This window comes from Chenopodium album, chromosome 4 (genome assembly GCF_948465745.1).
Source record: "Chenopodium album chromosome 4, dcCheAlbu1.1, whole genome shotgun sequence".
Classification (NCBI taxonomy): Eukaryota; Viridiplantae; Streptophyta; class Magnoliopsida; order Caryophyllales; family Amaranthaceae; genus Chenopodium; species Chenopodium album.
Genome location: NC_137837.1, coordinates 77,479,510 through 77,505,175, shown reverse-complemented (window position 1 = coordinate 77,505,175; position 25,666 = coordinate 77,479,510). Strand labels below are relative to the sequence as shown.

The 25,666-nt window shown below is 33.8% G+C and overlaps 3 protein-coding genes across 5 annotated transcripts; all 3 read left to right on the top strand.

Annotated features, from left to right (window-relative positions):
- Positions 1-168: 168 nt before the first annotated feature.
- LOC145627382 (condensin complex subunit 2-like) lies at positions 169-8,791 on the top strand. 3 transcript variants are annotated; one of them, XM_081679775.1, is made up of 14 exons: positions 169-724; positions 1,523-1,624; positions 2,081-2,198; positions 2,547-2,617; positions 2,715-2,775; positions 2,865-3,065; positions 3,138-3,481; positions 3,657-3,801; positions 3,896-4,152; positions 5,481-5,514; positions 6,555-6,694; positions 7,031-7,141; positions 7,550-7,754; positions 8,225-8,791. In XM_081679775.1, the coding sequence occupies exons 1-13, from the start codon at positions 449-451 to the stop codon at positions 7,745-7,747; spliced, it is 2,058 nt and encodes a 685-aa protein (XP_081535901.1). In that variant the 5' UTR covers positions 169-448; the 3' UTR covers positions 7,748-7,754; positions 8,225-8,791. The 3 variants fall into 3 exon arrangements, with proteins under 3 accessions (XP_081535901.1, XP_081535899.1, XP_081535900.1); XM_081679773.1 differs by having other exon boundaries at positions 3,890-4,152; XM_081679774.1 differs by having other exon boundaries at positions 3,890-4,152; positions 7,550-7,760.
- Positions 8,792-10,539: 1,748 nt separating this feature from the next.
- Positions 10,540-12,694, top strand: LOC145628240 (acetylajmalan esterase 1-like). Its single transcript, XM_081680539.1, has 5 exons — positions 10,540-10,801; positions 11,336-11,548; positions 11,789-11,934; positions 12,055-12,328; positions 12,480-12,694. The coding sequence occupies exons 1-5, from the start codon at positions 10,540-10,542 to the stop codon at positions 12,692-12,694; spliced, it is 1,110 nt and encodes a 369-aa protein (XP_081536665.1).
- A 753-nt stretch (positions 12,695-13,447) lies between these two features.
- Positions 13,448-21,109, top strand: LOC145627381 (condensin complex subunit 2-like). Its single transcript, XM_081679772.1, has 12 exons — positions 13,448-13,708; positions 13,813-13,926; positions 15,507-15,627; positions 16,159-16,233; positions 16,334-16,531; positions 16,607-16,905; positions 17,063-17,207; positions 17,322-17,560; positions 17,867-17,899; positions 18,837-18,968; positions 19,183-19,293; positions 20,522-21,109. Exons 1-12 carry the CDS (start codon positions 13,448-13,450, stop codon positions 20,750-20,752), a joined length of 1,959 nt encoding a protein of 652 aa, XP_081535898.1. The 3' UTR covers positions 20,753-21,109.
- Positions 21,110-25,666: the final 4,557 nt, after the last annotated feature.

Sequence of the window (25,666 nt, the reverse complement as noted above, 5' to 3'; positions counted from 1 at the left end):
TGAAAACCTAAGAGAAAACAGAGGAACGAAGAATATTGTTAACCCCCAAATCATAGGGTGTGTACTGTGCAGTCCTCCTCCATTGAAGCTCTAAGCCATGTTCGATTTCTTCACTAACGCTCTTCCATTTCTCTATTGTGAAATTCTTCTTAAATAAAATTACAATACTTCGTATTAACCCTAACTTATTAGCTTGAATTCATTGATTTCTTAAGTAAAATTACAATATTAACCCTAACTTATTAGCTGAAATGACAATTTTGCCCCTATAAAATTAACATGGACTAAACGACGCCGTATTACCAACCCAACTCCATCATCATCTTCACATTCAAACAACACTCAAAAACTATTCAATTTCTCCAGAATTCAAAAACCCCATCTTCCCCCCTTTTTCTCTCTCCTCTTCAAGAATACAAAACCAAAAGGCAAATTCAAAGCTTCAACAATGGCGGAAACCCTTACTCCAAATCCACCATTACAAAAACGAAGAGCTTCAATTTCTACTCGCTTACAATCTCCGAAAAGCCCCTTCTTCTTAGGATCCAACGACGACAAACTTGAACGCGCTCAAGCACGTGCCGCACGCGCCGCCGCTGTTCGCCGTAAAGTCGCCGAAGATGCTCTTCTCTCTCCTCCTTCTTCTCCTCCCTCGAATTCTTGCCTTGATGGTGATCAAATTATGGAGTTGTTTCGTAATTGCATCAAGCTCGCCAGTGAAAATGTCTGCTCTCTTTTCCTTTTTTTTTTTCCACCCATATTCGAAGTTTTTTCTGCTCTTGATCTGAAATTCCAGTGTTTCTTTGGGTGATTTCTGGGTTTCTGCTTTCTGCTTGGATTGGTGTAGTGTATTTTAATCTATTGAACTGTAATTTGTGAAATTCAAATGCCCTTATTTGTATTTTTTTTGCTTGAATTGGTGTAGCTTAATGTACTGTATTCGATACCCTTTCTTGACTTCTGAGTTCTATTTCGTATGTTGTTACTTTGCTCGATTTTTGTAGATTAAAATCATGAATTTTAGTAAAGATGCTGGATTTCTGTAATTAATTTATTTTTAGGGGAATTGTTGGAAGTTAAGGAATTAAGTTTATGTCAGTGAGTTTATTGGTAGTCAGAACACAGAAGAACTAAATTTAGATTTTTATGTTTTAATTTTGAATATATGGACATTGTAGAAACTGAAAAGAATAAACCTTTTGTTTCGTTGTTGGAATTTTTTTGTGCCATTTTATACCATGTTGGAAAATCTTATATTCTGATTGAGCAAGGTGATAGTTAGGACTTAGGAGCCCTAGAAAACCATAATTCGCTCTTAGAGTTGTTTTTGATATCTATTTGTCCCCCCCCCCCCCCCCCCCCCCCCCCTTTTTTTATGTATGTCAAGGGGGTGAGGATAGTTGTTTGAATTAGAGTTCTATTTTTGGTTCCTTGGAGAGATAATTGGTGGATCGTTCCGTTGTACTACCCAAAGTTGGTCTATGTTATTTATTGAATTGTTATTTTTATTTTGGGAATACAGAAAATCAATCAGAAGAATACCTGGGAACTGAAGCTTATCGATCATCTCAGTGAGATTATCAAAGTTGAAGATGAGGATGATGCTGAGACCAACTTTCAAAAAGTAAGACACTACCTTACAACGCATTTCTGCAAATTCGTATACAGTGCCATTTGCTATGCATGAGATAATGTTCTGTGATAATCAAGTGAGAAATATGTGTGTTTGACATTGGAATGTATGTCAAGCATTTAGATACCATTGCTTCTTTGTTTTGATCCTTCTGGAATTGTCATGGATGATGGATGTTTGATTGTGTTTATTGATGATTGTATGTATACTTGTACTTTTTTTCCGACGTTTTATCTACATGGGTTTCTTTGCGGTTCTACTTATCTGTAATAAGAACAAAGGATTCATTGAGTCACAGAGAATCAGCTTTATCAGCAATTATGATTTATCTAGTTCTCCTTAATTTAAGTAGTTCTGGGGATAACAATTGAGTTTACCAAACATTGTATAAACTTGTCTTCCTTAAGTGTCTTTCACAACCTCTAAATCTCTATCATTGTTGCGCAGGCAAGTTGCACACTGGAAGCTGGGGTGAAGATATACGCACTGAGGGTAGATTCTGTACATTCCGAAGCATATAAAGTCCTTGGTGGAATCAGTAGAGCTGGTCTTGAAGATCAACAAGGTTTGGCATATGTGTGAAACTTAATGCGCCATCATTGCTAAGTTGGTTGTTATTAATTATTATGCAAGAGAAGCAAAGGTTTTTAAGTGGTCAAATTAGAATTGAGAATTTTCCTTGTATGCCTGTATTAGTGGTAGAATTGTTTGCTCATATGTGATTCCTTATATAAGGATAAGATTTATTGTGCTGAGGTAATTGCTGGCACCTTAATTCTAGTTCACTTGTTTGCTAAAGACCTTAAGTGTTTCAGTTTGCTTTTGTAAGGTAGCATCTTGAACATTCCTTGTACATTTGATTTTTCTCTTGCTGTTTGGTCTGATGTTATATGATATATTGGTGGCTGGGCAGAAACTTTAGCAGGAGACAGTGAAAGCAATGAGCAAGATGTTGATCAGCCCAAAAAGGAGTCAGAGAAGAAGGTTGATTTTTTTTTTTTCCTAATACGTTTATCTTACCTTTTCATCATAATGGTGTTGGGTTTATTATTTTTTCTTATGCTAATGGATGCACTTGCAGTTATCACCTCTGTCAACACTGGAATCATCTTTTGAGGCTTTGAATGTCAAGAAGCTTGATGGTAATGGACATAGATGCCCATTTGTCTATTCAAGCTTGTGTTCCTCTCACTTTGCTTTATGATATTCACATTTTTTTATTGTTTTCTAGTTTCTTTTGCTGTGGACCCTCTGTATCACCAGACAACTGCGCAATTTGATGAGGGTGGGGCAAAGGGTCTTCTTCTAAACAACCTTGGAATTTATGGAGGGTGCCGAGTACTTTTTGACTCACAAGAAGTCCCAGCAAAGTGCATTTCTTCTACTAATGATACTAATTCTTCCAATCTTATTGACATCTCTTTTGTTGGCGGTAAGCAGGTGAAAGTTATTCAGTTTATCTTTGCATCTGTTGGCCAAATGTTTTACTCTTGTTCTTTGGCAGATTGCATTGACCAGATGGTGACAAACATGAACACAAAGAAAGATATATGCCCTACTTTTAATGCGATAGCGGAGCAGCTTGATGATAATAGTTTGCAACAAAGGCAATACCAGAGTAGTCAGGACTCTGTATGTGATGTTGATGCAACTGATGATGTCACAGTTGAGTTGAATGGGGGTTCAGAGTTTACGAGCGTTACTGAAGTAGATGATGATAAAGGCTGTGAGCTAGATGACGGTTCATATGATCATGCTGAGGCTTGCCCATTTGATAATAACGATGATGCATACAATGCTGATGAATGTTTTGACATCAGTGATCAGCACTTGAATAATCAGTATGAGGTATTTTGTCACGCTTAGTTGATAACTTGATATCAGATTTTTGAGTTTTGATGTAATTGCTTATTTTGTTCCTTTTCTTTTACATAGAATGTATTGGATATTTCTGATTTTACAAAAGTCGACTAATATACATTAACTTTATTAATGCTGTAAAGTGAAATATCTGGAAATGTAGGAACAAGAAGCTTCTATGTCTACCGAATTTGATGATTATGACAGATTTGACAATGTTGCTTCCCTTCTTTTGGGGGTTTCTGGAATTACATCAACTCAAAATGCATGGGCTGGACCTGACCATTGGAAGTACCGAAAGTCTAAAAGTCAGTTGAGAAACTCCCTGCTCACTTTTTTCCACCTTTCCTAATTAATCTGTGTTTTTTGCAGAAGTTGACTTGGCTTTGATTCTAGCTGCAGGTACGGAGAGTGTTACTGCTCAAGACAGTGAATTGGTTGCTGCAGCCAAGAGGCAGAAAACAAAAAAAGCTTCAGAAGCAGATATCAATTTGACAAAAACTTTGGATGAAGACTTGCCCGATATTTTTGCACCTCCCAAAAATCCCAAATCTTTACTGCTTCCTGCCAAAAAAGTGCCTTGCTCCAACAAACTTCCAGAGGATTGTCATTACCATCCTGAGGATCTTGTGAAATTGTTTCTTCTTCCAAATGTGATGGTAATATATGTATTTTTTTCTTTACTTTTTTGTTGTTGTGGTGGTTGTGGTGGTTGTGGTGGTGTGGGGTTTAAGAAGGATACATTCAATTCAGCTATCCTGTTAGGTAGTATGAAGGGGAACAAAGGCATATACACCAATGAAGATAGAATTGCAAACTTATCCCCAAACAAAAGACCTCAAAAAAACATACAAATGAATCCAACATAATTGAACAGACTCATAAACTATGCAGGAGCTACTATAATACGCGACATAAAATTGAACTGATGTCATGGAAAGAGCTCTGGTGACATATGTACCTGACTACCTGTGTTTTTTTATTAGATAAAGTGTTGCTGTTATTCCTTTTTTTTTTTGGCTTTTTTTCCCAGTAAAGAAAAACCTTATGGAAGCTTTCACTTAATATGATAAAAATATATGGGTTATTAGGCCAAGTTTGGAGTCTATAGACATCTTATGCTTGATTTAGTAGGTAAAAAGTTTTGCAATCTCAGACTCTCAGTTAAGCTGTTCTATATTTTTGTTGATTTGTTTTTGTTTGATGTAATGAATTGAATTTGAAGAAAAGTGGTTGTAATATTTAAGCATTAGAAGTGCTGTCAATCAGTTGTAATCGTAATAGAAGGTGGATTTGGGTTCTCAGCCAATCAGTTTCTTAGGTGGTTGTAATATTTGAGCATTAGTTTTGCTGTTATATGCCCTGACAGCAGCTCAATAAGTGTTTCATTTGTGATTTTGTGTTAGTACATCAGATTAGGAAATATAATGGATGAGTAGCTTGTTATCTCAGGTAATTAAACTGATAGCTTGGGTTGCTGTTCATCTGCTTAAAATAACTTTTTGCATTATATTGATGCAGTTCAGTATTGAATTAGAATACATTTGAGTTGAATTTGCAAATATTCCTGGGGACCCTATTTATGGATACTTTTTTTCCTATTAAAATTTTGTTTGTTGTATAATGGACTTAACAGAGGGAATCAGCTAATTGCCTAATCTTTTAGCTTCATTATTGAATGGAGGAAGGGGACATACTTCTGCACTAAAATGTACTTTCAGCAAATTAAAGCATTTCCCTTGAGAAATTCTTTGTGTCCTGTCTCCTCTTCTGTCTTTTGAGTTATGACTATAGGGGTTGTGTTGTAAATTGTAATCTTTTGGAAGCATTGAAGTGTAGAACTGTAGGCTATGTTTCGGTGTATGGGTGCTGTAATTGAGTAGCCTAATATATGTTGATAGGCTATTATATACACCTGAAACCAATTACTGCTTGTGGAAACTCCTCTAAGGTTGATTCTTCTCTTTTGATTTCTTTTGTATTGCAGTGCCTTGGGAAGAGAAGACGAAGAAGAGTGACAGGTATAACCTATTAAATTATATTCAGCTTATCCTTTTCTCATCTATTTCCCTCTCCGCCTTTGTCACTTCAGTGCACCATATCGTCCATATGTCCTTGAATCCCTCCTGTTATCTTTATGCTGATTCATACAATTGCTATTTTCTCTTTTTGGTTGTTTCTTCCATATTATTAGTAATCTGTTGCCATAATTAAGTACAAGTTTTACCTCATTTTTCTGATTCTTAGTCTTTCCGTTTGAATAATTATGTAATAAAGAGATGGAATTTTAGAACATTGAACACATCTGTTTCTATTGTGTTTATTCCTCTCTTGTTAAGTCAGTTTTCACCAGCTCTACACAACTCTCAGTATTTTTTTTTTCCTCATTCTGGATATAGTGAACCAAACCTTGCTAAGATGAACGACAATCTTTCTCACAGTTTAGGAATGGATAGAGATAAGTGATTTGGGTGCATTCTTACCCTGGACCTACTTAATTTTGCCATCCAACTTCCTACTTCTCAATGTTGAAAATTTCCAGTGTAATTTATGGGTAAATTCGTACAGATATAGCTATATAATTCTGGAATCTCTAAGGGGTCCTAGTCTTTACACACTTTTAATGAGAATGTGATTCTTGAATTAACTATTAGGGCCTGTTCTTTTACGTTGAAATTCAGTTCAGTTCAGTTTAGCTCAGTTCAATTAGGTTCAGTTCAGCTCAGTTCAGTTTAGTTTAGTTTAATTCAGTTCAGCTCCTAATTTCCTTCTCTTATAAAATATTCATTTCAGTTCAGTTCAGTTCAGCTGAATTCAATCAATGAGAACAGGCCCTTAGTCCTGTGTTTTTCATGAATCAAGGCATTTTGAATTAACTTTTAATCCTCTGTGTTTTCATGAATCAAGGCATTTTGTAAAGTGCATGAGCAGTGAGGTTGACATGTGACGATGTTTTAACTAAATAATTCATAGGTATTGACACTTCGTAACGTTATTGAACATGTTTTTTTTTTGTTTGTTTGTTTGTTTTTTTTGTCTTTCCTTTTTATAATTTTTCAAGATAATGAGTCCTGGGAAGAAGGAGGTGGTTTTAGTGGAGCGTTTGCTGCTTGGGACAATGAAAGTGCTTATAGTGGCCCAGATAATGATGCTCATAGTGACATAGAGGAACAAGATATACTGATCTCCCAACCTCGCCAGGTTTGTCTGAGCTTAATTTCTGCCATTGTTTTTGGCTTATCACTTTTAAGGTGTATCTTATGGAGGAAAAAATCTGACGGCGTCCCAGAAATATCCATGTTATCTTGGTACTTGCGCTAAGTGGTTCATGTTGTTTTTGTCTGATTGTTTTTGCTACTATCTACAGTAGTAGTTAGAGTTGAAATTGTTTTTTCCTAATTATGTCACCTATTTCATACTAATTCCTTTGGGTTGACATCTCTATTGGTTTATTTCATGGCCTCATGAATGATTACCTAATAGTTTCTTTCTATTTGATTCAACAAGCATGCTCTAATCAGGTATGTCCAAATTTAGGTTAACAAAATCGAAGTTCAGTATGATAAAACAGCGAAGCAAGTTGATGTACATTTGCTGAAGGAGACACTTTGGGATCACATAGGTGGGTTTGTTCAAGCACCTGAAACGGTGAGTACACTTATTTAGCTTCATCCTAAGGATTATTGGCCTTTACTACCATGTGCTTTTGTTGTAGTATAGCTTTACACAAATTACATATCCACATTACACAATTATTGTTGCCTTCCACCTCCTCCCCCCTTTTTTCAATATATTAAAGGAAAAATAGAGATGAATAAGAATGATATGTGGTCATGTGTCTTAAACTCTGAATTAGAAGAGATCCTGTGTATGAATTGGCAAGCTTAGGTGACTTAGGTCCCAGGAGAGAACTGTGGGGGTGGGGGGGACTCCGGAGGAATGTTCAAACATATTTTGCCTTGCAGCTCTTAATTTGATGGAAGATAGGTATATTGGTCTGTTTTGAATTTGCTTTGATTTTAAAATTTTGATGTCTCTTCTGTGCTACATTGTCAGAATGATCATGAAGAGGCCATATCATTCAACCAAGTATTGGCCACCTTCCCTGATGATTGTGGTGCAGCAGCAGCCCGTGACATATCCCCTCATCTATGTTTTATCTGCCTTCTGCATCTGGCCAATGAGCACGGGTTGAGGATCGAAGGCTGCACAAATATGGATGACCTAAGTATACATCTTCCTGTCTCTTCCTAGGACACAGGTAAAAGTTTAAGCCTCGCATTATATAGTTTTTGTCACCTAGGCACCTAGCTAATATTGTCTACATGTTTGCCTAATTTTGACATTTGTTGTGGGTGAAGTTGGATTTTGTTAATTTGTAAGTGTAGGTTATCTTGCTTTGCTCAAACAAGCAGTATATCCTTGTCCCATCTCATCAATTTCTGAAACTCAACATCAAAGCTTGTTTGAAACATGTAATTTTCATGGTTTTGTCATCCTAGGATACGCAATTATGCATTTTTGTACTTCACAGCTGGCCTGACCAGCCAAGCACTTGTCTACCGGCCAGCCAAAGTAAAGAGGGCAGACAAAGAAATTGTCTGAGCGTAGAAAAAGCATAACCTTTCGATCAGTCAAAATACTGCGGTTTTTTACGCAAACATAGATGCTTAATCTATATGCAAATATCAATATTGTTAATACGTTTATGTCTTAATCTCAATAATGCAGGTTGTAGCTGATGTTGCTGAAATCAAAGCATACATTATGAAGACGTTGGTGTTTTAACATTTCAGACCTTGTACTTATTAACCAGTGTGATAATTTTATTTGTACTGTGTATAGCCATGCCACAAACAGGCATCGCTATAGTCACTGGCAGACATTATAATTATAGCAGCAGATGAATTCCGGTTGTGGTGTCTTTGGTTTATCAGTTTCTGCTCGAAACAAGTGCAAGATTTGATCTCAGCAGCCACGGCCAGATGTAGTAAACCTGTGGTGTGAATCTAATGAGGTATAGTGACATTGTAATTCTTGACTGTTGGTGTTGTGACCTAGCTCAAAGCCTGCAAATGGTGGTGTATTATGTATCTGTAGACTGTAGATAGCTGAAACATCAGCAATTTTCTTTGTATGTTCATATTACAGCAATGTGTGCGTTTGGAAAAGGGAATAATGGGTGTAATGATAAAATTCTGTTCTGCTTCTGCAAAATGTACTCTAGTCTTATATTCAACATACGCTACCTCTGCTTTACATTGTGTACTATACTTGATTAATGCGTTATCAACACCATAAACGTATTAAATACTCCCTCCGTTTTCAAATATTTGCTCCACTTTTCTTTTCTGGCCGTTTTTAAATACTTGCTCCATTTCTTGTTTTGGAAAACTTTTACAATATTTAATTCATTTCTCACACCTAGTGTGCCCTACATAATACTCTCTCTCCTCCTATTTTTCCACTACTTTTGCTTTTTACTATTTTTTATTTTCCCAACTACCCTACTACCTCCATTTTTTATTACTTTCTCCAATTTCTCCTAAAACTCCGCGCATGGAGAAATGGAGCAAGTATTTAAAAACGGAGTGAGTAATTCATAAAAATATGTATTACTCTGTTTTATTTTTTTTTCATGCAATTTTGAAGAAAGGATTAGAGAATGTTAAGTGATATTTTAATTTAAATACCTTAATTTTATTTGTCTTCTTTAAATTATTTGGGTATTAGACTATCCGACTTTATGTAGTTTCTTTATAATCTCCAACTTAGGGCCTGTTCATGTTTACTTAATTTCATTTCAGTTCAGTTCAGCTCCAATCAGTTCAGTTCAGTTCAGCTTCTTATTTCCTTCTCTCATAAAATATTTATTTTAGCTCAGTTCAGTTTAGCTCAGCTCCAATCAGTTCAGTTCAGCTTGGTTTAGTAAATGTGAACAGGCCCTTAATGAAAATCACCTTTATATTTTTTAAACAACTTTATTTGTGCTCTTTGAACTATTTGGGTATAAATCTTAGCAAAGAAACTACATAAAGTATGCAATCTATAATATTATTAAGGAAAATGTTATACATAACCCTTAGAGCTACATATAAGCATTAAATTTACACTTAAAAATGTTATACATAGCCCTTAGGAAAATGTTATTGCCATGTGTCACCATTCCTTCCATATGACTTGGCGCCACATAATCAATATGTGTCACCTTATGTGTCATCATTTATTATCCTAAAACTCTTTGTATGTATTAACTGTTGTACTTAATTTCCCCATAGAATGTAACTCCTAAATAATTGTACATTAAAATATTAATGACATACTAATGGTCGTTGATTCCTTGGATCCTACTAATTTTCTACGAATTCAATACTAGATACAAAATACTCCTTAATTTTTACATAAATTATTACTCCGTATTTTATTTTTATTCACTTATAAAGATTGTTGAACACTAACCTTTTAAATTAATTTTTTTAATCAAAAATACAAATTTATAATGACCTAAGGCATCGCCCGAGCCAATAACTAGTTGTTTCTTATACGAGGAGATTATTCCTATAATATTTATTGCTCTTACACAACTTAATGATATCCTACATAAAAAAGGATTATACATATCTAATAAAATATACTTCGTAATTGTATTAATGATATACCTTGTATGTATTAAGAATTGGCATTTAGGCCTAATATTAAGATATGGTAGCACTACATGATTAGACATTTGAACGTATAGAAAATCTATTGCAAGATTTCAAGATATATTTTATGAAAATAAGTAAATAATCCTAATCTATAAAATTAGTACAATACGCAAATTTAGGAAACATTATCTATAAAATTAGTACAATACTCAAATTTAGGAAATATTAATCCTATACTAGCAATAGCTTTTCGACTTTTCTTAGGTTGCAAGTTAGTAAAACCTAAACCGACTAGGACATCTATTTTCTACCCTTAAATCTTATAAATTCATACTTTCTTCTCTTTATTTCATTATAACACAACCCAAAAAAGAAAAAATACGTAGTAGCAAGAAAATTATGGCTAGCATGAAACTAATGTTCTTTGTTGTTCTTGCTCTTTGCTCTTCCTTTCCTCTCCCTCTCTATGCACTGCCTCAAGAAATACCGAAGGTAGATGCGATCTATCAATTTGGTGATTCGATATCGGACACCGGTAACTTGATACGTGAATCCCCCATCGGAGAACATACACCCTTTGCAAGACTACCTTATGGACAAACTTTCTTCCATAAGCCTACTGGGCGTTGCTCCAATGGTCTTCTCATGATCGATTTTTTTGGTACGTATTAATTAATTTCTTATTAATCATCTTTATCCTTGTAGTATAATGTTTAATATCCGTCTTTTTAAAAATAAAAAAACTTTTTCTGATTCAAAAAAACTTGGTTTGATTTGTGCATGTATAGTCTATCTTTAACAGTAACTAGGTTTGTTTAAATTAAATTAAAGTATCGGTCTATGTATAAAGACTAAACGGAGACATTATTATTGATTTAGATTTATCAAAAAGACACTAGTATGTATAAAGAGTTAAAGACTAAACAATGACATCTTTGAATAAATAAATAATACGGATTAGTAAATATAAATATAGAAGAACAATATAATTTTAAAGATCAAAGATAGTAGTTCTTTAACTTTTAAAAAAAAACTCTAAAAGAACTACTTCGTAATATTTAGCCGTACTCTTTTGAAATTGCTTTTTGATATGATCATATTGAATATTGATTATCTATAAATGTGTTACATAAATCAGTAAGTCGACTAATTAATAATGTATCACTAATAATTTTCTTTATTGTGTAAATTGCAGCAAGGTACTTTAAGTTGCCCTTCCTTGATGCATACCTTAACAAAGATGGCAACTTCGCTCATGGTGTGAACTTTGCTGTTGCGGGATCGACGGCTCTTGACACTTCAACCTTAGCTGCTAAAAACATTACATCGCCGGTTACCAACAGTTCATTATCCGTTCAAATGGGCTGGTTTAAGTCTCACCTTCATTCACTTTGCCCTAATCCAAAAGGTAATTAAATTAAACTTCTAATCCCATCCTAATTAAATATCTACGTGTACACATAAAAGTTGTACATACCACATAGTTCTAATAATATAGAAAATAAATTAAACCATCTAAAATATTGTTAGATGTGTTTTAATACGGAGTATAATTTAAATTGTCTTTATTACTCCGTATTAAATAGTTAAAGATATTAATGACGATCAAGATAATAGTAACTAATTCTTTTTTTTCAAATATATGTAGATTGCAAGGCCAAACTCGCGAATGCATTGTTTATCATTGAAACCGGAGGCAACGATTTTAACTATGCATTTTTTGGACGTAAAACAATGGAAGAAGTGCAACAAATGGTGGATGAAGTACTTCAAGCCATTACTAATGCCGTGAAGGTTGGTATTTTAATTACTAATTAACCTATTATTTATAGTTTTAAATTATTCATTAATCATTATATAATATACTTTGTATTTATCGATTACTAATTAAGTAACAACGTACTATATTTGCAGGAAGTGATAGGTTTGGGTGCTACCAAAGTTGTAGTTCCCGGTAACTTTGCAATCGGATGCATGCCTATTTATCTAAGCAATTTCAAGACGAATGACTCAAATATGTACGATGATCTCCATTGTTTAAAGGGTTTGAATGGATTCGCAATGTTCCAAAACGATCGATTAAAAGTAGCTATTAAGGAGCTTCAAACACAACATCCGAACGTTGCAATTGTGTATGCTGATTATTTCAACGCATTGAAGGGACTCCTACAAAATGCTACTTCAAATGGTTAGTAATTATCTAATATTATTGATCTTAAAATTAATTGTTTAGCCTTTTGTTTGAAGTAATAAACCTGGGCCTTAATGTACCATCAGTTTAAGTTTTTGGTTGAGTTGGTCATTTAACAAAACTAATACATATAATTATCGATATGCAGGGTTTGAGAAGGACGAAGTACAAAAGACTTGTTGTGGAATAGGTGACAATGAATACAATTTTAACATCACTCGAATGTGTGGAAATAACGGAGTTCCAGTATGTCGAGATCCATCTAAGCTAATTAGTTGGGATGGAGTTCATATGACTCAACATGCCTACAGAGTCATGGCCAAGGGACTAATCAAGCAAATTGTTCAAGGCATCGCTAATTAATAATCAAGTTTAGACTATTAATTACTACTTAGTTGATCCAGTAACTATATTATGTATTGTCAATACATTTACTTTTGATAAACATATATAAGTATTTAGTTGTTCAAGTATTTCTTTGTAAACTTGTTACATGACCTATTTATTTTAAAGTAATTCAGAGTACATTTTACTATTAAATTTTTCCCTTAAATTGTTGTTCTAATAAACAAAATCCCCTAATCATAAAATTAATAATGGAAAAAAAAAATTCAATTGGTAATACATAAGCTGCAACTATTTTTCAATTAATTTGTACGTTAGGTCGATATGTATTTAAATATACACTCGCGTCTACCATCAAATGAAAATCATGTAAATAAAAATATTCAATAAAAATAAAATTTATTATATACACTCAGGTGTACATACAGTACACCCGCTTAATTTACACATTAATTTTTGCTTATTGAATAGAAGGGGGTGAAAAAAAATTATGAATACCGGAGTAGCTGTTTGACTAATTTGACTACACTGGGACGTGGAAAGTTGAATATTGACCTTTGTAACGTCTTTTTATTTAATTTTTTAAAATAGTTTCTGGTTTTCCTAAAAACCGTATGTAACAAGTTTCTCTTTCCCTCCAAAAACACAGAATACGACACCGTTTTATATTCTACTTCGTATTTACAGAGTTCATTTGATCATCCCATCAAAATCCACACCATTTTCACTTCCTCTCACTCCTCTTTCTCTCTCCTCTGAAGGTGTATAACAATGGCGGAAACCCTAACCCCCAATTCAATTTCGAATCCGAACCTTAAATCACCACTGCCTGCTCCTACAAGCCCGTATTTCCTAGTCTCCAACGACGATCAACGCGAACGCGCCGCCGCACGCGCCGCTCGTGCCGCCGCCTTCCGTCGGAAGCCCGTCGAAGTTCATCCTTCTCGAAATTCTCTCTCCTCTAACTCTTGCCTTGACCGCCGCCAAATTATGGAGTTGTTCCATAATTGCGTTAAGCTTGCCAGTGAAAACGTAATTTCCTGTCAATTTTCCATTTTAATTTTAGTGTTTTTGTATTATTTTTTGTTTAGATTATGTGAAAGTTTTTTGAATTCTTTTATTTTTGGAAAATGCAGAAAATTAATCAGAAAAATACGTGGGAGCTGAAGTTGATTGATCATCTGAGTGAGATTATTGAAGGATTTGAAGCTGAATCAGAAAACAACAACGCTGAAACTAATTTTCAGAAGGTAAAATGCTGATTTATTGCTATATTTTGTTGAATTGCTCGAATATAACAAATTTTAAGTATAGAAATCAAACAAAGTTTCACAGTTTTTTACGTGGTCTGTTCATTCGTATATGTATTTAGGGTTGCACTAGTAATTTTATGACTTTCTGTGTGTATGTATGGCAATGTTTCTTTATCTTGCGGATATAATAGTATCGAATCCCGACTATATTTGTGTTTTTAAGGCTTTTTATAAGCAATAAATAATTGTATTAAGATTAGAATCAACTACTTGTATATGGAATCACTTTTATATTATTGTCCTTTGTTACTCGTTGCATTAATTAATTGAAATTGTGGATGCAATTTGGTCATTGTTTTATTTGTATTCAATTAATAATAATTCATTTATTTCCAACCTCGTAATGGATTGTTTTGTATATCCCTAAGATAAATAGATACTTTGTTTATTTGTTGAAGACTTTTAGGAGCCAACATGTGGCTAAGTTACTACCTCCGTTTCATATCATTTGCAATAAAAGAATATTTTATATCTCACAAATAATACCTTTTTATTGGAAATAATATGAAACGGAGGTAATATTATGAGTATCTTTCTTAAGTCATAGGATATTATATTTTTCAATGCAAAATGGAACAATTTTTTTTTTTTGATATGTCGAAACTTCTATTGGCTAACCACCTCATATATGTTAGTATAACAAGAAACATTTTAAAGGGATATGGTGATAGATATGGATATAATTTAGAATATGTTTGGTTGGGGTAAAATTTGTTTCCACAAAACTTTGATCTTACTATTATCCTTTGTATATTTTTTTTTTTCTTATGAGAGAGTTATTTTCTTTAGATGAAGGTAGGAATGTTGCATTTTCCACTCCACCTTACCTGCCTCATCTCCTTTTCTTCACATCTCTCTTTCATTTCTGATTTATGATCATTTCCATTGGAATATTTTTGTCATTAATAAATTTTGCGTCAATATAAGAGAAGGGGTCAAAGGTGGTAAAGGTAGGTAAGGATTTCCCATAAGTTTTGTAAACAAGTAGATATAAAGCTGTACATGGTAGCATAGTATCACGGTGCTATATACTTATAAAACAACTACTTGAAACAAACTTTAATAGTTTAATTTTATGCTGTGATAAGTAGACTTTTTTTTTTTTTTTTTTTTTTTATTTTTTTTAATTTATTATTATATGATTTAGAAATCCTAATCTCATGTACAAGTGCAAAGAGGAATGAAACAAGTCAAGCAAATCACATAGAAGTAGATTTTCGATGGAAGAAAATACCTCAATTTTTTTCCTCATATGATACTAGTGATATAAGAATGGAGATGACTTTCCATAGATGAAGTAATCTGTTGATACATGTTCCATAGGTTGTGTCATGTCATTGACATGTGATGTCCTCTTTAACACATACAATTCCTGTACACGTAATCGAATTTATCAATCAAATAGTAATATCATGATCTTCTCATCTTGGTGATGAATAGAAATTTAAAGTTATGTATGTATTTTTTTCTTTGGCTTTGATGTAGTATTTTGAGGTTTGAACTTCTGATTACTGTAGGCAAGTTGCACTCTGGAAACTGGGGTGAAGATTTATGCTGTGAGGGTGGATGCATGGCATGCTGATGCTTATAGAGTCCTGAATGGTATAAGCAGATCAGCTGGTCTAGAAGATGAGGAAGGTTCGATATTTATTTAATAATAAGGGTGACACTGATATGAATGGTGGGAGCCATGCTATTATGTGTCCACTTACAATATAGTAGTATAGTACAAGCTAGTCCATATGCATTTTTGGCAAATATTAGCATGCATCATGTTAGACTCTAAAATCTAAATATTCACAAGTGAATAACCTCATTAGTATAATGTGATGACCTACTTAAAGTTTCCAGAAAAGCCTGATCTATTGGTAAAAAGTTTTACCAGATGCTGAGTAGACAAATTGAAGGGAAGTTATATGCTACTGGTTAAGTTTTAACTATAATGCTAGCTGAAGGCGCAATACATGTTCTCCGGTCAGCTTCCTGATTTTGTATATGTTGGCAGAAACTCTAATTAGAGGAGATATAATCAGCAAAAAGAGAGAGGAAGGCAGGCCTCCTGTAAAAGAAGTTGAGAGAAAGGTTGTGCACTCCTTTTTCATATCTCCATGATTATGGGTTCAACTTACAGATATAATTTCCTGGTATATTCTTATAAAATGTTTATTTATGAATTCATACAGGTTTCACCTTTGTCAACAGTGGAATCATCCTTTGAAACTTTGAATGCTAAGAAGCTTGATGGTAATGTGGGGTTTATTTCTTTCTCTCACTACTATACACGCTTATATACATGTACTCTCTCTTTCCAACTTTGAGCATTTATGCTACTCTGGTCCCTCAGTTGCTTTTGCAGTGGATCCTCTGTATTATCAGACGTCTGCACAGTTTGATGAAGGTGGGGCAAAGGGTCTCCTTCTATGTAATCTTGGAGTGTATGGAGGGTGCAGGGTACTGTTCGATTCCCAAGAATTCCCAGCAAGGTGCATATCACCCACAAATGATAGTACTACTGATCTGGTTGATGTCTCTTTTGCTAAAGGTCAGTTTAAGAACTTTGATGGAGTTCCTTCTTACATGTCCAGCAGGTTATTATATTATTTTCTTCCTTTCACAGATTGTATTGAGCTAATGGCGGCAAACTTGCATCAGAAGCAAGATGTATCTCCTAGCCTTGGAGTTTTAATGAAGCAGCTTGACTTGCCATTAACGACATTTGATGGCGCTGAGCCCATTGGCGATGGGAATGTTATTGATTCAGATAAAGCTGATTTCAATGTGGAAAAGGAATGTTTTGGCACCAGTGATGCAACTGAGGATATAGAGGTTATGTTCGATGGCGATTCTTGTGATGACTCTGGGGCATGGTCTGCAAATCGCTATCATGAAACAGATGTTTCTGAAGACTATAATGAAGTATGATTTATCATTCTAAATTTAGACCGTTTATTTGCATTCTAAAGTATCTGTGTCATATATATCATGCTTCAATAATCAAACTCATGTTTGTCAATAGCTAATTCATTGAAATGGAATAAGACTAATTTTGTTTGGTTCTTTTTTATATTCCTAGGAACCAGTGCATTTAGTGCTTGATGAACCTGTTGTAAAAGACAACATTGAGAATGTTGTATGGCTTTTTTTCAAAGGATTGAGATGTAAACCAGCACGTAATGCATGGGCTGGACCTGATCACTGGACATATTCAAAACCTGATGGTTAGATTTGAATTTTGATATGGCTGCTGGATGACAATTTTGTTTTGTTTTGTTTTTTTTTTCACAAACAATTGAACATTCATCTCTGAAAAAATTTGTAAGAGAGTTTTTCAGCTCATGACAGCCGGCCAAATAGTGCTGCTAAGCGACCAAAACGCAAAAGTTTATTGGAATCAGATATTGACTTCACTAGAAGTTTGGACGAGGAAGTGCCTGATCTATGTGTTCCTGTGAAAAATCCCAAGTCTTTGCTTCTTCCAAGTAACAAAGTTTCCTGTTCTAACAAACTTCCAGAGGATTGCCATTATCAACCGGAGGATCTCGTGAAATTATTTCTTCTTCCTAATGTCATGGTAATTTAAGTTAGGCCATTGTATCTACCCTGCCCCCCCCCCCCCCCCCCTTCTTCTGAAACTAAATATTAATCTTTAATTAATCCATATTTAAAATGAACTTGTAATGGAAATCGAGGTTTTAGTTTGCATCATTTTAATTGGAAAGAAAAAAAAGTATTTAAATAATGACTCCAGTTCAGTCCTCGTCTTGTATGCATAAAAAACATATTCATTTCCTTAAGCGTGGGTAATTTAAATCTTAGTGCATTGTGTAATAGCTCATTTTTTATCAAAGGAAAGCTCATTGTTGTCCATCTGTTGCAGTGCCTTGGGAAAATTAGAAGAAGGGTTACAGGTATGAAAATTTTCCTAGAGACCTTACCATTTGATTTGTCTGCTTGATGCTTGACTGAGTTGAGAAAGTTCATATATTATCAATTGGCTAATCTCAAATGATCTTGGTGTAACGAACTACTACTATTGTTAACTCTTTGCTGAGCAAAAATTATAAAAAGATGTTTTAGAGAATAAAAAAGGTTGCTGACAAATGGAAATTATTACAACAATGGCTTGAGGCCACCAATCTCAAACAGTATACTTTAGGTTATCACGCTCTACAATACACAAGCTGCATATTCTTGCTACCCTTGCCCTTTTTATTTGTACATAACCCACCAATTCCAAAAGCTTCCAAAAGGATCCTACTCCTTGCTGTCCAATTGTGATCTCTTGTCCTTTTTCCCCCTGATGACTGCTGCTCTGTGCTTTACTACAGCTCACCTTAATGATTCTAGTGCCGCCTCCTCTTGTAGGTAATCAATAATCCATCTGGAGGGCTGCCTTCATTCATTACACTTGGTTGTAGTCCTAGAAAAGCATTATGATTTGATGACCTTGCACTGATAATTTTTTTATGCTTGATATTATTGGTCTGTCGATCCAAATGAATGTTTAAGTGCTTCAAGCTGTTTTTTAATTTAAAGCAGTTTTTAAAAGTTTTGGAAACTCGTGTTAGTCCAAATTATATAATTGCTAACGTATATATTGAGTGGTGCTACTCCAATTGATCACTACAGTAGGACTTGGCAAAAGTCATGATTATTGGTATGTGATAGATATTTACTTATTCAATGAGGTCTGAGGTTACCAAGCGCTTATTGCATGTACCATGATTTATGCCAATCCAAGTGGTGTAAGGTGTCAATTTTTTGACATCACACATGCTTAGTTATTTATGGGACATTTTCTGAAATATCATTAACCTTTTGGTTTATTTGTGTGTTTAGGGCCTGACTCTTTGCTACAAGTAGATGGTATTGATAGTACATTTTCTTCATGGGACCATGAAAGTACAGTTGATGGCCCAGACAACGATTACATTTACAGAGATGTAGAAGATGACACCTTTGTTTCTGAACCTCGCAAGGTACGATGGTGCTTCTCTTTTCATTTTGTGTTGCCTTAGCTCAGTTAGGCATATATGCCTTTCGTTGCGATCAATTGCAATGTATTTGAAACTTGAAAGTTGTTGGTTAGTTGTATCTTTAAATGTTTAATATAAATTACGACTTGGTATCTGCTTGGGATGTTGAATCTTTTGGAGTTCCTAATTTTTGCTGTCCTAACGAGTAATGAATTAGGTTGATAAAATTGAAGTCGAATATGACACAACTTCAAAACAAGTTGATGTGCATTTGCTGAAGGAGACACTTTGGACCCTTGTGCAAGAATCTATTCAGATTCCTGAAGTGGTGAGTACTGATCTATGAGAATTTACTTGGATGTTTGGTACCCTATGTTAGAGACATGATTGTTTTTATCCAGCGTAAATTTGGTCTTTATGATGTTTATTTTTCTCCTCCATGACCCCTGAATATGATTCGCGGGTTTTAGATCTTTGTTTGGCTTTTTAATGATACAGAATATATTGTGTGATAGGGTCATAGAGAATTTTTTTCCATGGTAATACAACGAAAATGTAGGAGAGTTCGCATTGTCCAAGTACTAACTCCATTTGACATTCCTTTTTACTTCAACTTTGGCTTAAGCATGTCCTGTGGAGTTCATTCCATGTTCATAAACTTGAAATTATGTATGGTTTCTACGTTCTAGTGAAAGTGTAAATGTCAATCAAACAGTATTTGCTGGCTTTTAGCATCTATTAACCAGTAGATGGTGTAACGCAATAAAACATGAAACTGGATTATTAGTTATGGTAAAAATGTCATGCTTTAAATACGTGATGACATCTGATTGACATGCTTTATGTCATGCTTATGAGAATAAGTATTAGTTGTTTATGTTCAGCAAATGTCCCTTGGATTTACTGTAATGAAAATGTGAATGTTAATTGAACCGTCCTGCCATCCTGGTTTGGTTTCCGTCATTCTTCAAGATTATAGGGGAGTTAATGCACTAATTGAATTTATTTTGATCGAGTGTAAAGATACCATATTTGTTGCAAATGTAGTGGTTGCAGTTTCCAATCCTTTAAAGAAAAATGTCGCTTCAGTTTGTTGAATAACTGATTCATTTAGCTAGTGTAATGCTTGTTCAGCTTTTCCTTTTTTTAAAAAGTTATTATAATTCCATGGCAGCATCAATTTTAATGATGAGAAGTTAAACACATACTCTTAAGCTGCAATGGATTTGAACGTTTTTTTATATATGCTCTATGGCTGCTATTTATGGCTGATTGTATAGGATTAATCACACATGACTTCCTTCAAATTGAGCTTAGATGCGCTACTAACTGTATTTACCCCTAATAATCTGTTGGACACCATTTCTCATCTATCCTAGGAAATCATCACATGGAATTTTAATATACTGTACTAGTTTAATGATATTTCAAGCATTACTTATTTATAGATGCATTGAGTCCTTTATTATCCGTAGTTGCCATGCATCATCTTTTCAGCCACGGCAACAGTAATTTCAGCATCTTGATAATATGTTTTTTTTTTTTTTTTTTGGCAGGAGGTGCGTGGAGATGCTGTATCTTTCAGACATGTATTAACCGCTTTTCCTGATGAATGCAAAGCTGCTTCAACCAATGATATTTCCCCTCATCTATGTTTCATCTGCCTTTTGCATCTTGCAAATGAACATGGACTGACTATTGCAGGGAACCCCAATTTGGATGACCTCAGTATACATCTTCCCATTGCATGTGATGAAACAGGTGAAGTGATACAAGCATCATCTTAGTCAAAATGTCTGTATAAGTCACAAAGTGTGTACATAAGGTTGATTTTAGTTGTAGTATTGTCTCATTAACTTTTAACATTTAGAGATCGGAGAGCAGCTAACAGAGGGCCATTAGATTTGACGTGTCACTTGCATCTTGACGTTTGCTTTTGATGCAATTTAGCAAATGCATGTACAGATCCTGATACCGTTTCTCTACATTAATGTATACCTGTTTTCAGGCTGTATTTGTTCCTTTCATGTCTATGGTTCATCCATTTACTGACTTCTGAGACATTATCATAGTTTCATTGGACCTTATGGAACCAGCATGTATCGGAGTTTTCCGAGAAGAGGAAAATGCAGTTTTTTTTTTTTTCAGATTTTGCTGGCAGTGCTTTGTTCAGATGGCACCGTGGGTCATGAATGCATTTGTTCAGCTTCATTTGTCACTACTCACCTTGCTGTTTAATATTCACTTGACAAAATTCAGGTATTTTCTTACAAGCTTTCATGCATAGTTTGTTTTCTTTTTCGACTATATGTATAATACCTGTGGTGATGATATGAGTGCTTCCCTTATATCAATCTTAGTGGGATATTGTTTTTTTGATCAATCTTAGTCTTCCCCAAGTAAAAGCGTCATGTCTCCTGGTAGTGGGATATTGTTTTTTAATGTTTAATATGAAAATAAACAAGAAAGCAGTGGTATTAGTTGATTTTTTGGACAAATAAGATATTTTATAGTCGGATTGAAAGGGTTTTGTTGATTAGAAGTTAAAAATTGCAGACAGTGAATGATGGACCTCATTCAAATAAGAAATAGATGCTCAATATTTGGCTCACTATTTGGATAATTCATTGTAAACTTGGGATTGGTACTTTGTAGTTTTTCAAAAAAAGTCGCAAAAGCTGCTGAACTGGTGGGTCAACCCACAAATCACCTAGGTGGACTGCTATATCCGAGATTATATCCGGGTAAAATCATAATGGGTCTCAGTGAGCCCAGTTAGCAGGTGGTCTGGATTAGACTAGGTCGACTAAGCCCATTGACCACCTCTTAATGATATTACCATGCATGAGATATGCTCATCAAAATGATCACTTTTATAGTTTCATGACATTGATTCCTTTAAAATGTACCGCACCTTTGGGAAAAATAGCTTCAAGAAAAGAGCAAAAAACAGTCAGGGGAACCGGTAGCTGTGCTTTACATTGTACGTGTCCGATTTGGGGGGACGAATAGTAGTCAAATAGGTGCTAGCCACACATTGTATAACCTTCTAGTTAGTGCAGGTTTGCAGGGTTGGCCTGGGGTGGGACGAGGGAGGGGCCGAGAGGGGGTGGCCTGGGGTGGTCAATTGCTCATTACTACTGTATGGAATTGAAAGCATACAAGCAAATCAACTTCATGGGACAATTTGCACAAATGTGGTCAGTATTTTGCTTGACCTTCACCGTGGAAATTTAAGGACACTTGTGGACTATAGGCATTGTTGATTAATTCGTCAAATTTATTCTTGTGTTTTTGCTCAAAGGTAGATACATATACAGGTATAGGTACAAATCAGAAAAGGAAAGAGATGTTAACTCAAATGTATATAAGTGGTATAGAATGTATGTTGGGTGTGTGAGTATTGGACACTTAAAATGCCATTTTCTAACAATGTCTGTGCTACGACTGCTACCTTGTTATTTTATGTTACTTTCACAATAGCCGGTCTAATCTCTAACAGACAGTTGAATTCTCAAGTCTAATATATTTTGTCTGATTTTCATGAAGTCTTGATCCATGTTTTTAATAATGTATGTGTTATTCGATTTTCATGAAGTCTTGATCTATGTTTTTGATATTGCATATGCGTTGTCCGATTTTTCATTCGGTCATTAGGATTTAGGATAGACGTCGACAACAGAAAAATCTGCAAAGGGCCCAACATTTTACATGAAGATAAGTCATTTATTCAAAAATGTATGTTTCTCTTGTCATTTTCATCATGGGACGCAAAACCAATCACAGTAATTTTGGGTCTTGATCAAAATTTATTTTATATTAATTGGGTTAGTTGAAGTGTCCTAGAGATTTATAATTTTTATTATTATTATTATTACTCTATTATTATAGTAATATTTTTATTTTTAATAGTAGTAACTTGAGTTTTAGACTTGTAGTAGTGTCCTTGTAATTAAGTTAATCCAATATGAAAATTTTACAGTAATCGTTTGAAATATGACTATCACAATGTTTTAATGATTATGAAGCTCATGTTTGACATATTTTTCTCAAAATAATAAATTATACTACGTATTATTTTATTTGTGGTATAAAATAGTATTATCAATATTTTTTATTAATCAAACTTTTAATTTTATTTATGTAATTTTTATTCTTATTTTAGTTTCTCGAAAAATATTTATTTATGTAGGATTAAAATTTTCAAAAATTATACTGTACTTGAATTGTAGATATTAGAAGACTAATTGTGTCTATATTATAGTTTGAAAAAATGAACCAATCATATTGTTTATCATTAAAATAATATAGTAGTCATACTTCAAACAAGTACTAGAATAAATTTGCTGGACCAATCTAATTGATTGTATACAACAAAACAAAATATTGTGATTTGAATTGAAAAAATATGGTACAATAATGTATCATTCATAATGTATCTCACTTGCTTTATCATTCTCTCTTAGTCTCTCTTCTCTCCTTAATATGTGTTCCTAAATTAAACGTGTCAGCTAAATAGAAACAGAGGGAGGGAGTATTTGGAGTTGAACCAAATTACCATAGAGTATTCTACTACTTTAGTCCAAATTTTGGATAAATACAATTTTTGAGAAGAAAAATTTAGATAAACTAGTTTAGATTTATATAAGGCAAACGTAAAAAAGTGTCAAATGGTCGGTTTAATGTCACATGTTACTTTATCCAAACATTTTGTTCCCTCTTAAATCTTTAATTAAAGGTTGTGCAAGAAAATTTACAAAGCTAAAATAATCTTAAAAGCTTATCATGTTTACTTGTTTAGAGGCTACAATATTATGTGGAAAGTGCATCCTAGGGCATGCGTAAACGTCGAAACTTTTTATTTGCTGCATTAAGACATATTGTTCATTTTTTTGCATACAAAACTTGAACTGGTTAGTTTTTTATTGGTATACCTTTGAGTCTTTCACCTTTACCATTAACATTACAAAGTATTTGTTTTCCCTCAAAAAAAAAAAAAAAAAAAAAAAAAAAAAAAAAAAAAAAATATATATATATATATATATATATATATATATATATATATATATATATATATATATATATATATAGTATTTGTTGTAAAATTAAATTTTAGAGTTATACATTATGATAAATTCAGCATGTTAAGTTTGTAAATTTGTTTAAATATACTAATTTAAAAAGAGAATAAAAAAAAAAGAGAATCAAAATTAGATTTGTAAGTAATACTCGTATAAATCTCAAAGTTGTACAATTAATTTGAGAGAGTACTTTTACGGGGCTGGGATATTTCTTTTTCTTTTTTTTTTTTTTTTTTTTAAATATCTATTGTATAATACATTCAATTACAGGGCTTGTTTGGCATCATTTTTGGTTTTCAGTTTCCCGTTTTTTTGAAAACCAAAAACAAAAAACAAGAAAAAGGTGTTTCCACTTTTCTGTTGTCAGTTTTCAAAATTATTATAATTTTAATATGTTTAAATAATTTTTGATTCATTATGAGACATATATCATATACTTTTAAAAAACAAAAAAACCAAAAAACAGAAAACCACAACAATGCCAAACGAAAAAGTATTACTCTCTAGTTTACAAATAGAATAAAGAGATAATTCCTACTACATTTAATTATAAGTGTGATAAGTTTTTAAATTTAAGATAACTTTATTTGGACAAAGATTATGTAGGCTAGCTGAATGAAAAGATTTGTTGCTTTTGGTCTTAGCTTGTTGTGTTTGGTTATGTAGGCAACTAGGCACAGCACAACTCTTTGTAGGAACTTGATAAAATGATAAAACTGTTATGAAATATATAGAAATTAGAGGATTAAGAGAAGAAGGTAATAAGAGAAGTATTACTACTTTTATGTATTACTCTTGGTAATATTTTTGTGCATCATACAAGTGAAATTACATGGCTATTTATAGTAGTAAGAACCACTATTACATTGTGGGCTATAACCTTAGAGGGTGGCAATTAGGGTTGGCTACTACATTAAATGCAATGAAGAATTGGAGTGTGGACATTCACACCTTGACTAATTTAATTAACTCTTAACACTCCCCCTTGAATGTCCATACAGAATAGGGTATATGTTGCCTCGTTAAAACCTTGCTAGGTAAAACCCTTTAGGATAAAAGCCATAGCTAAGGGAAAAGAGTACAACAATACATTACTATATGCTTTAGTGTACTGCCTCATTAAAAACCTTGTCAGGAAAAACCCATTGGGATAAAAACCTGATCGAAGGGAAAAAGAGTGCAGTGCATATAATGCTCCCCCTGATTTTAACATAGTTTATGAAGACGACGCATCCCAATCTTGTGGACCAACCGCTCAACACTCTTCGAAGGTAGGGACTTTGTAAACAAGTCTGCAAGATTATCAGATGATTGGATCTGTTGGACATTTATCTTCCCTTCCTTCTGCAAATCGTGTGTAAAGAACAGTTTTGGGGATATATGTTTAGTCCTATCACCTTTAATATATCCTTCAGTTACTTGTGCGATACATGCAGTATTATCTTCATAAATGATGGTTGGACTTTCAGTTACTTCTTTCATCCCACATTCTTCTTGGATATTGCCGATCATTGACCTTAGCCATACACACTCACGTCCTGCTTCATAAAGGGCAATCAACTCAGCATGATTTGATGATGTCGCAGTTAAGGTTTGCTTTGTTGATTTCCAAGAAATTGC

Excerpts from the sequence above, each read along its gene's own strand:
- LOC145627382 (XM_081679773.1), top strand. The coding sequence starts at position 449 with ATGGCGGAAACCCTTACTCCAAATCCACCATTACAAAAACGAAGAGCT. Across the intron at positions 3,802-3,889 it reads GAAGTACCGAAAGTCTAAAA|CTGCAGGTACGGAGAGTGTT; the intron begins GTCAGTTGAGAA and ends CTTTGATTCTAG. Across the intron at positions 5,515-6,554 it reads AAGACGAAGAAGAGTGACAG|ATAATGAGTCCTGGGAAGAA; the intron begins GTATAACCTATT and ends TAATTTTTCAAG.
- LOC145627381 (XM_081679772.1), top strand. The coding sequence starts at position 13,448 with ATGGCGGAAACCCTAACCCCCAATTCAATTTCGAATCCGAACCTTAAA. Across the intron at positions 16,906-17,062 it reads TTTCTGAAGACTATAATGAA|GAACCAGTGCATTTAGTGCT; the intron begins GTATGATTTATC and ends TTATATTCCTAG. Across the intron at positions 17,900-18,836 it reads TTAGAAGAAGGGTTACAGGT|TCTTTGCTACAAGTAGATGG; the intron begins ATGAAAATTTTC and ends TTAGGGCCTGAC.
- LOC145628240 (XM_081680539.1), top strand. The coding sequence starts at position 10,540 with ATGGCTAGCATGAAACTAATGTTCTTTGTTGTTCTTGCTCTTTGCTCT. Across the intron at positions 10,802-11,335 it reads TCTCATGATCGATTTTTTTG|CAAGGTACTTTAAGTTGCCC; the intron begins GTACGTATTAAT and ends TGTAAATTGCAG. Across the intron at positions 11,935-12,054 it reads CCATTACTAATGCCGTGAAG|GAAGTGATAGGTTTGGGTGC; the intron begins GTTGGTATTTTA and ends CTATATTTGCAG.